We start from the raw sequence: 10,285 nt of genomic DNA, 5'->3' as shown, positions 1-10,285 counted from the left end.
TCCTGTTGACAGACGCCACCTAGTGGACAGGGAGCAGCTGCTCTAGATCCATTCAATGAACATGCTGACTTAGTGTTTATGAACAGGGGAACCCAGAGAACACTGGCTCCAGAGAAGTGCGTCCCAACTGGCAACATGTCACGTAGAGGGTTAAGTCATCAACTTTAAGTCGGCTATGGCAGGACACAGGAAAGCAGCAACAGTGCTTCATCTCAGTGCTTTCATCCCTGACACACTGGCCAGCTTCCAACCAAGCCCTCCTGCTGACAGGTCTGTATAGGGGCAGGCAGTGGTCATGGTCCACACTGGAGATCACAGCTTGCCAGCTGTGGAGCGCAGAATAACAGCATCTTTACCTCAGAGGTTTTATTATCTTTTTTTTTAAGATGAGATAAATGAAAAATTGAGATGTAACTTGTTTATGGTTACATATCTAATAAGCTTTCAAACCAGTTCAGAGCCAGGGTGGTTCGATTCCCATGTCTGTGGGCTTCTAAAGAACCCTGCTCTTTGGGCTACCCAAGTAAGGATATGCTGGAGGATGCTTCTGGTCCCATGCAGTTTCTACTCTTCCCCCACTCCTCTCCCTCTTTATCCTTCCTTCTCTTCCATCTTCTCTCCTCTCTCTCTCTCTCCTTTTCCCCCTTCCTCCTTGCCTGACTCTCCCCTTTTCTTTTGCTGGTGAGGCAAGAGGGCAGAAGACACATTTGAGGGCAATAAGATATATACAAGCTGTTCAGCAGTAAGCTTGGATTGGTGAAGATAGACACTAGGAGTAGGAAAACGTGAATTGCAATGGCCAAGAATTTGAATCATCAGAAAGTAAAGCACCTGTCCTGGAAGGGTCTTGGAGATACATGGGATTGGGCACATTACAGCAAAGACCAGTATATAGGACTTCTTGCTTGTGAAGCATACAATGAAGAATGTAGAAACATTTCCCTGCGGGAGGATATTTGTCCCTGAGCCTGCTTATTCCATTCAGTGTCACCTTTCCAGATCTCTATGGCATATTCTATGTAATATTAAATTCCATGCATGCACATTTTAAATGCATTGCCTTTGCACTGCTCTTAGAATTGTTTCCCGTGCAAAAATCCCCAGCTGAGCACTCCTGTTCTTCCCTGGGAATGGCCTTACTATTTAAACATAGGACTCTTCTGTAGCCCCCAGAGCACAAAGGAGCACAGAGTGGGCCTCCAATATATTTGTAGAGCTGAATTTTTATTAGGGGGCTTGTTGGGCTCCTAGAGATAGAGTGGACTTATACTATGAGACAGTATTCAATAACCCTTACATTACTCTTTTGATTTCCCTTCTTCTGAAACAGATGCTTTCCTGCTATCAGGACTACTGGTATATTACAACACCAGGGCTTTCTGAGCTGTAACTAAAGCATTTTTAAATTTCAGCAGGACTGCTACTTTATTTTACTTACTAGACCATATCTAAACACATCTGTGCTTTATGAGAGGTTCACATGCTCCTGACATGCTCTACTGCATGGGAGGACATACTTTCTGAGAAGCAAACTGTACTTGGCAGATGAAGTGCCAGGCAACTGTGGTTACATAAGTGGTAAGTTGTGCTTGGCTAGAGGGCACTGCTGTTTCCCAGACAGGCCTGTGTAATTGGTTCCTAGGTGTATTGCCCATGCTTCCCTGGCCAGCAGATTGCCTCTTTCCCTCCTTATTGCCTGGCCCTCTGATAGCCTTGGTCAGGAGGCCTTGGCCCACTGGACCCTTGATTTACCTGCAGGACAGGCTCTCTGCTTTCCGTGGGCGCCACCCACAGGCGGTCCTGAACACCTGCTTAAGCTCTGCTTGTTCTGAAATTCTTTCAGGGTGGTCAGTAGCCCTTGGGTCCCATGCATCTAACACAATGCCCTGAACAGTCTAAGTAATCAGTACCTAGTTATTGCAAATTATGAACATCCATTTCATATTAAATAAACACTTTAAAAATGATTTGTAGTAGAACAGAGAAGGAGGAATATAAACCCGTATTAGCCATTCAGGTTTATTATAGTGTGTGCACGTTATTGTAGCTTGAATCTTGCCGTGGTTTATTATGGAAATAAAACTCGTTTTGCTCAATTCAAAGGTGAATAAGTACAAGCAGCATGCAAGGTCAGCGCACAAGCCGAAGTCCTTAAGACGGGGTAGATAGCTGGTTTGCCTTTGAACTCTACCCCTTTTGTTTTTCCTAGAGGAAAAGAGGTAAGACTGCCGCTGGAATTACTTCAGAAGGAGTCCACGTACTGAGGCATAATTCTAGATAAGTCATCCCTATAGTGTTTCTTTAGGCTGCCCTGAATCATGGTGAAATTTCCAAGAGGAAGGAGGCCTTTGAGGGGCGGCAAGTGGGGGTTAAGCAGCGAAGGGTTTAGGGAAGGTGAAAGACTGAAGATACGCTCACGTGAGCTTTTAGGTAACCCCAATTTCATACTTCGTATCTGATATTTTTCTTTAAAATTTACGCAAAACCTACAGCTTTCCTAAAAAAGGCACTCTTTCAGGAAGACCCGAGGCAGCGAAGCGCTGTGCAGGTATCTGTACAGGTGCTGAGCTCCTGCAGTCTCCGCCCTAGGGTCAAGGCTGCGTTTCCTTCCTGGAAAGCCAGCGACGGGCTTCTGGGAAGAAGACCTTCCAGCGAGGACACGAGCAGCAGGTCTTTTAGCGTATCCTTAAATGTTAGTGGAATGAATACACGACGGTCTTTCAAATGCTGATTATGAGGTAACAGGAAGCCCCCAAACTCGGAGAACTCAGGAATTTTATCTTGACACAGGATCGCTGCCCGACGTGTTTTATTACACCCGTTGCCTTACATCATGCCCATTTAAAAATAAGATACAAAGGACTGTACGGTGTGTTCACAGAGAAATACGGCGCGGGAGGCCCTGTTTAACTTTACCAGGGCTGTGTCCTGGACGTGCCTGAGTGGCGAGCAGAGAGAACACCTCTCGGGAAGAATTCTGCCTCCTCAACTGGACGCCCGACCCAGGCTGGGCACAGCCCCTGGCTCGGTCTCGGCGAAGCCTGCTCGGACAGGCCTCGGTGGTTGGGGGCAGGTCAGCGGCGACCCGCACCTGCCGCCTAGGCTTCCTGCGGGCAATGACTCCCAAGGCACCCTGCGGGCGGCGTCACCTCCAGCCACGCTCGGAAGACTCCCCCGAGGCCGCCGAACTTCCAGCGCCCAGGTCGGGATCCAGCGATGCACACTCATGGTTCCGGCGAGACTTCCTCGCAGGTGATGCGCGTCTCCTGGGAAAGTAGAAAACGGAAAGTTATTTCCCCGCGGCTAGGCGAAGACCCGAGCCTCTCCCGCTCTCCCCGGGCCGCGCCTTCCCAGCCGACAGGTCCCGGCGCCGCGACTCGCCGCTGGCGCCTGCAACGCAGTGCTTCCGCCTCGCTCCTCCCAGCCCCGGGCGGCGGCGCCGCCTCGGCAAGGGGGCCGGCGCTGGCTTCTGCACCGCGGGTCGCCGCGACCCCCAGCCGTCCCGGGCGGGTGCCGCGCAGGGCCCCCGACTGCTTTCGCCCCGGCCGGCGACGCTCAGGCCCCGGGCGCACGATCCGAACGCCGGCGGGCGTTCGTCGCAACTCGGGCAAGAGGGTGAGCGCGGCCGGGTCCCGGCCCGCCCAGTCCCTGCGAGGGTGGAGCGGACCGCGGCCTCGGGCGGCCCCTCCCGCCGCCCGCCTGGGAACCGCGCACCGCTGCGCGAGCCGCGGACGGAAGGGCGGCGCGCGCACCCGCGGAGGCGGGGCGAGGGTCCAGAGGCGACCAATAGGAGGCGGCATTCCCGGACGCCGGCCAATGGGAGGCGGCGGGCGGTGCGGGGGCGGCGCCGGGCAGCGGGCGGCGGCGGGAGCCGGCGAGGAGACGGAGCAGGAGCCGGAGCCGGGCTGGAGGACGCAGCGCCGCCGCCCGCGCAGCCAGAGCTCCTGCCTCCGCGGTGCGCCGCCTCCGCCTGAGCGCAGCGCGGAGTCCGGGCCGATGGGCCGCGCGGGTCGGCGGCGGGCGGTGAGGTGGAGGCGCATCCTGCGCGCGCGGGCCGTAGTGGGTCCGGGGACGGCAGCTCTGAGGTGCGTGGCGGGCGCGGGGACCGTCCCTGGGGAGCCGCCGGCTGGGCAGCGGGTGCGCGCGAGCCGGCGCTGCGCTGGGAGCCGGGGGCCGCGGGTCTCCAGAGCGCCGGGCGACCGGCGAAGGGTCGTGCCCATCGCCTCGCGCGGGCCGGGGTGGATGCGGCTGCGAGGCTGGGCGTGCGGGCCGGCCACCTTGCGGGGTGGGTCCCGGGCCCGCGGGCCCTTTGTGAGCGCGGGCCCGCGCCCTCCCGCGCCGGCCGGCCCGCGCCCCACTGCGTGCGGGATGTCCCCGCGCGCGCCCTTAGATCAATCTCAGCCGCGCCGCAACCCAGGAATCAATTGCGGCTTATCCTCCGGAGCTAGAGCCTGGAACAAGTTGGCGTTGCCCCCCCGGGAGGTATTTGTCATCATTAACCTGCTTCGCCGAGATAATTCAGCCCGGGGGTGACTCCAGCCCGAGTGTGGGAAACGGCGGGCGCGCCGGGCAGGGAACTGTGCTCCCAGGACAAAACGGCACTGTAGACCTGAGGGTTTTGCTTTGAGTTTGAGAGTTCGCCTTGGTGTGGACAGGGCTGGCTTAGAAAGGAAAACGAACAAACAAAAACCTTGGCGATTTTCATGGGTTTGCTCAGTAAGTTCAAAATAGTCTCACAAATTTTTCTTTTCTTTGCCTCTTTTGTCTGCAGTTTTCATTTCTAAACTTTAACACTAGATGGCTTTCTTATGACAAGCCTTTGGTAAACTGCGCATTTGAGTTGCCTCTCTGCAATCTAGATTGTGATTTTTATAGTCTTACAAATAGTAATGAAAGGAAGAAAATCTCCAGGGTTGTTGACTTTTCTTTATTTTAATATTCTCTTCTCTATAAGAGGTATACAAACCAATATTTTGCAGGCTTGGAAAACTGTCCTTTCATTTCTGGCATTCCCAAAGGTGAATTTCAAAGGAGAACTTGATTACCGTGATTACATACATATTTAGGAATGTCTTTCGTGTTTTGATTTATTTATGGGGGAATTCAGAGTTATTGGGTGGGCTTTGTAATTCTGTTTAGATAATGTTTCCTCTTATATGATCTTGCTGTTTGATATGTCTCTCTGATAATTCGCGGGAAAGGGCAGTCTTTCTTGAGCTGTGAGCATACACTGCAGGGATTGTTCCTGGAGACCAGCTGATGCATTTGGGAAGAGGTGCAGTTGGAGTGTGTCTGCATGATTCATACCAGGGATTGTGTCGGGCGGCTTCATTTCCTCTCCCCAGATGATGTTGCATCTTCATTTCTGAGCACAAACCTTTTGTGACAGGTACAATTGCCTGTAGTTGACCGGTTTGGCGGCAGCCGTCTCCCAGTTATGTTGTTAAATACTTGATTCTAAAGCAAGAATGCAGCAGCCTGTTTAAATCCTGCCTTGGTAGGCAGACTTATTTATAAGCAGGAGAAATATCTTGAAGTTATCTTTATAGCTGTCATTTATTGTGTGCCTTGCTCAGTGTAAACTATGACACATTGAATTTGTTTGTTCTAAATTAGAGTGTATTCATAAGTAGTTGAAGGAAAAAATAAAAGCTACTGAGCAAACATCTGGGAAGTAGGGAATGAAGTGAAATGAGGAATAGCTTTTTATCAGTACCCACCTGCTGCCTATAGATGGGGTGAGGGGAGTTTGGGCAAGACGAAGTGCAAGCATTTGGTCCAGAAAATAAAGAGAGGGATACACATGTGGGGTGGAGCTTCTGGCTTTGGAGCAGGGCCTGGGATTTCCCCCAGATGGCTTTTTTCGTAAAATGCTTTCTATGTTTTTAAGTGTTAGGCTTTCTTAAAGAGCTTAAATTTTATTGTTTGTAACTTTTAGCTAATAGTGAAATGATCAGATTGTCATGACTTGGCATCTGTGACAGTATGGTAGGTAAAGCTGTATAACATGGGATTTGGAGGTTTCTTATTTTTTTCCCTTGAGGCTGGGGTTCCCTGATACCTGAGCTCAGTCAACAGCTGTCCACCTTGGAATCTATTTATCTGAGGCAAGGGGAGAAGTGGGTTATTAATTTTGAAAATCTGTCCATTTCTGAAAGTGAGGAAATAGTAGCAGGTATCTTGAAGGAGTGATGGTTTGGTAATTAAAACTTTGGACATCAGAATCCTTGACTGCATCATGGAGAAGAACTGCAAGTTCACCTGTGTGCAGCCTCTGTTCCCCAGTCCCAAGAGGTCAATGCCCTGGTTACCTTTTGGAACTGAGAAGTCATTTAGTGTTTGAAGAGCTGATCTTCTTGCAATGGTGCTTTAGGGTTATAAGCTTCCAAAGATGTACTAGGTTGGAAGAAAAGTTAGGCTGTTACTGTTAACTGAAAAGCTTAGCTGCTCTTCTCTGTTTTAAGCCTGAGTAAAGTAGGAAGCAGAGCTCTAAAGAACCCAGAACTGTGGCTCTGCTGCTTCTGTCAACACAGCTGCCTCCCTTTCAGGGTGGGCAGAAGGCACCAGGCAGGGTGGTGGAGGGGTGCCAGGGGAGCAAGCTTCCTCTCTACTGCTCGTCAAAGACGAGTTGGGATTAGTTATTTCCACAGTCTCCTTCAGTACAGAAGTTTAGGTTGCTTTATTGTTTAAAATTATCAGTAATGCAAATGTCAGGCTGGGATAGTTTATGTTTTCCTGATTGTGTCTTTCTTGGTCTTGCACTTTTGTGTTTGAAACCTGTTTTGGGTATTAGCTGCTTGGTTTACCTTGAAGTCAATGATTCAGAACTTTTCTATTCCAGTTGCATTTACCTGTGACCCCTTTTAAGGAGAGGTATCTGTCTGGTAAGAATTTAAATGCCTCACAACTTCAGGGATAATTTATTTTGAGCCTTTCTGAACTTGATTCATAAGCTTTGTTCTGAAGAGCAGAAATCCTGGGATGGGGCCAGGTCTGACCAGCTGTATGGGCCTCTTTCCTATAAGATGTTGTGTTTAGTGTGATTGGCTTCTTGCTGTATTTATCCCTGTTCGACCTTGCATGGCGACCTGAGTGTTGGGAAGGAAGAGGGTATGCAGTGAGTGTCATTGTCTTAGCATCTCTGGGTCAGAAAGGACCTTAAAGGTTATCTTTTCCTTATTTTACACTTTCTAATTCCATCCTCCTGTAAAATTTAAAAAAAAACCGACAAATTTTAGGGATGGGCATATTTGTCTGCATTTAACATTGCTATAGAAGTATATTGAAATTAATAATAGCAGTTACTCTCATCATCTAAGCATTTCATCAAGATGTATTGATACAACCAAAGGTTGTATATGCTGTCAGACTGTGGGGGGCTCTTACCATCTGGAGAGAACATCTGTACCCAGCTACCTGCACGCCCATGTGCCCATCCGTTTTCCTGTTGCATGGAGCACTGAGAATGTCCCCAGAGGACCAGGATGTGGAAGTCATGGACAGCCCGGCCCAGCCTTCCTCAATGCCAGAATTCTCTGAGGTGGTCTTCTGGCAGTACCCAGGCATGGCCAGCAAGGGGTGGGAGTGCTACCTTTTAGATGGCCTTTAGAACTAGAAAGGTTTTTGACTTAATGGGATTGACCTAATTCTACCTGTTTATCCACATTTTACTGTCTTGGTGGCCTTTAGAACACATCCTTTTATAGAGGTAGTTTAGTTATGGAACAGTCCCTGTCGGAGCTGGGCCTAGGATCCAGTGCCCCGCCTGCCCCTGACCTTTCAGAGTAGAGCAGGAACATCCTTTTTGGCCACCTGCTGCTGTGCTGCTGTGCTCTGAGTTTGCATTCGCCTGTGGGCTTCTCTGACTTGGTGGCTTTTTGGCTACCAGCCCTATGCTCTTTGTTCCCTACACCTGCCATGGTGTGCCAGACTTTATTGGGCTTTATTTTGGCTGGTTCCTCCCAGGGTGCTTTGGGAATTTGATCCTGTCACTTAACACCTTTGCCTGTCCTCCCAAAGAAACATGGTGCATGCCTTAGCTCAGTATTGTCCCTTGGGCTGTGTCCTGATGAGCCTGGTGAGCTGGCTGAGCACTAGCAGCTGTGTCCCATTAGCCACAGGGCTCCTTCCAGGCTTATCAGGGTCACGCCTGGGCTGGGGGAAGTGCTGCTCCATTGCTCGTGATGGCCACCTTCCGCCTTCCCGCACAGGGTTGTGAAAGCGTGTTCTCAGCTGCTTTGCTGGTTCTGCCTACCAGGTTGCTATGAGGAAGAAGCGAGTCATTCTTAGTGTGTCCTTGGTAAGTCAAGCCCTGTTTTGCATATAGTTGGTGATTAGGAAATAATACATGTTTCATGAGTGAGTGACTAGAAACTAGGGGGCCCCATGACTTCTGCAGACCTTGGGTACCAGAAAGGACATAGGAAAAATGAAGAAGTCTTGAACTTTTTCAGCCCATTTGTCATATCATCCTAGTCATGTAACATGTATAAAACTTAAATGTAGTAAAAATACATATGATTAATACGAAAATTATAACATATCATAAATTAAAACAGTCACATAGATAAGTCCTTGGTAGTGATCTCCAACCTATTTTAATACACCTGAATTAATTTTGTTGCAACATTTACAGAATAGAATCCTTGGGACTTAATGGGAAAGTTTGCTTCTCAGTGTGGTTACGGTAGTATTTTGAGTTGCTTCCCGACATGGGGGATGGGAGCCACAGTCTTGTCCTGTTTTCTTGGTGCTTTAGTTTATACACTTCTTCCCATTTCCCAGATAAATCTGCTTCAGCCGTAGGGCACCTGAAGCTCTGCCACGTGGGTGCTCTACTTTCACCCTTGCTGTTGCTGCCTTTCCTGAGAAGGTGGCAGGAGATCAGCAGTCCAAAGGCTGCTGTATGTGTCTTCAGTTACTCTTAAGTCAAAAAATCTGAAAAAACCATCTGAGCAGTTAAAAATTGTTTCTTTGAGAAATGGGAATGTTGGGCAGGCCAAACTGCTGTGTGGGCTGAGAAACTTTTGACTGTTGGCTCTGGTAATCCATGTCCCCAGCACAGCACTATTCTCACTGTGTCCCCAGGTGTCTTGATGGTTCCTTGTGCAAGTAACAGTGGGATTCCGGTGGCCCAGGAATAGCTCTGGGATGTGGTTCCTGTTTGTACTGAAGGTTCTAATAGTGATGTTAGGAATTACAGTTTGATCCTTCCTGCAGAGGAAATGCTACTGTTTCAGCTGTTTAATGCCTCAATCCAAGGAACAATGGTTGCTTGGAAGTAGGTTCCTGAAGTTTCTTCCTCTGTGCATCCTAGCTGCACAGCCAACTCCCAGATGTCTATGCACGTGGGCATATACATGTACAACCTTGAATGTGCACATGTGTGATATACATGTGTGCATATATGTACCTTTTGCCATGCCGAGACATCTTGCGCAAGACAGTGTATATCTCATGAAGAATGAGTAGCAGTGGAGGTGCCTTCTATGTACCTCAGTGTTCATTTGTCATCTCTTGAAATTTGTGGCCCTCACTTGGAGCCGCTGCTCCACCACTCTGTGGAGCTCCTTCCTATGTTTGAAGAGTTTCTAGGTGCCTGCAGCCTCTCACGGGGAAGCTCCACTCCTCATGGCCCTGTGATTCGCATTCATTATTTTTCCTAAGGGCCTTTCTGACATTGGCCTGTATTTCCCCAGAACTGTTGTGGTTTACATGGTTTGGGCTTTGATTTGGAGGAGAATGATGTCGTGGTGGGTACTGTTGTCTTGGAGAGTTTCTAATTGGACTCATCCCTGGAGCAAGCATACTGTCACAGCCAGCTCTGGTATAAGGATAGAACTAGACTAATTGTTTGGCTACTCCATAGAGCATGAACAATGTTCAGGGCACAACTGTATGGTGTTGTTTTGTCCATATGTGATTGGCAGGGCCCTTCCAGGAGCAGGAGGGACTAGGTGGAGAGGGGCCAGCCCTGCTTGTACCCCGCCACTCCCCACCCACCCACCATCCTTTGCAGTGTTGGTTCCCAGCACTTGCAGTTGCCTGCCATTACACTGTGTCTTTCCTCTGTGGAACACAAGCACCCAGAGATGTTGTACCTGTGTTCCCTGAGCTTTGCTATAGGACTGGCTCCCAGCAGTGCACATCTGTTTAAGAATGATTGGGAGTTGTGGGTTTGAATATGGAGGAACTTTCTGTGTCTTGCTTTTGTTAAACTTAGCAGTGCTGCTTCAAGTTCTGATTCTGTTTTATTGGAAGTGAGCTCTGTAAACAACCATTTGTA

The 10,285-nt window shown here is 49.5% G+C and overlaps 2 protein-coding genes across 6 annotated transcripts in view; one reads left to right on the top strand and one right to left on the bottom strand.

Moving 5' to 3' along the window:
- Nucleotides 1-2,792: 2,792 nt before the first annotated feature.
- LOC144367608 (uncharacterized) lies at nucleotides 2,793-3,800 on the bottom strand. The gene is made up of 2 exons (XM_078024681.1): nucleotides 3,347-3,800; nucleotides 2,793-3,266 (listed from the first exon to the last, which is right to left on the bottom strand). Exons 1-2 carry the CDS (start codon nucleotides 3,798-3,800, stop codon nucleotides 2,986-2,988), a joined length of 735 nt encoding a protein of 244 aa, XP_077880807.1. The 3' UTR covers nucleotides 2,793-2,985.
- A 65-nt stretch (nucleotides 3,801-3,865) lies between these two features.
- The window catches only part of Sipa1l2 (signal induced proliferation associated 1 like 2), a 136,161-nt gene continuing 129,741 nt past the window's right edge, over nucleotides 3,866-10,285 (top strand). For 3 of the 5 annotated variants that reach the window (XM_078023059.1, XM_078023055.1, XM_078023057.1), the window contains exon 1: nucleotides 3,866-4,085. The gene's annotated coding sequence lies outside the window, so the exon portion shown is untranslated. The remainder of the gene's footprint in view (nucleotides 4,086-10,285) is intronic. The other 2 variants (XM_078023056.1, XM_078023054.1) reach the window with 1 other exon arrangement.

The sequence above is a fragment of the Ictidomys tridecemlineatus genome, chromosome 10, assembly GCF_052094955.1.
Source record: "Ictidomys tridecemlineatus isolate mIctTri1 chromosome 10, mIctTri1.hap1, whole genome shotgun sequence".
Classification (NCBI taxonomy): Eukaryota; Metazoa; Chordata; class Mammalia; order Rodentia; family Sciuridae; genus Ictidomys; species Ictidomys tridecemlineatus.
The sequence above is the reverse complement of the archived record's forward strand: the minus strand, read 5'-3'. Positions and strand labels throughout refer to the sequence as shown.

Coding starts and splice junctions, on each gene's coding strand:
- LOC144367608 (XM_078024681.1), bottom strand. CDS start 3,800: ATGCCGCCTCCTATTGGTCGCCTCTGGACCCTCGCCCCGCCTCCGCGG. Junction 3,267..3,346: donor GGGACCTGTCGGCTGGGAAG/GCGCGGCCCGGG, acceptor CTACTTTCCCAG/GAGACGCGCATCACCTGCGA.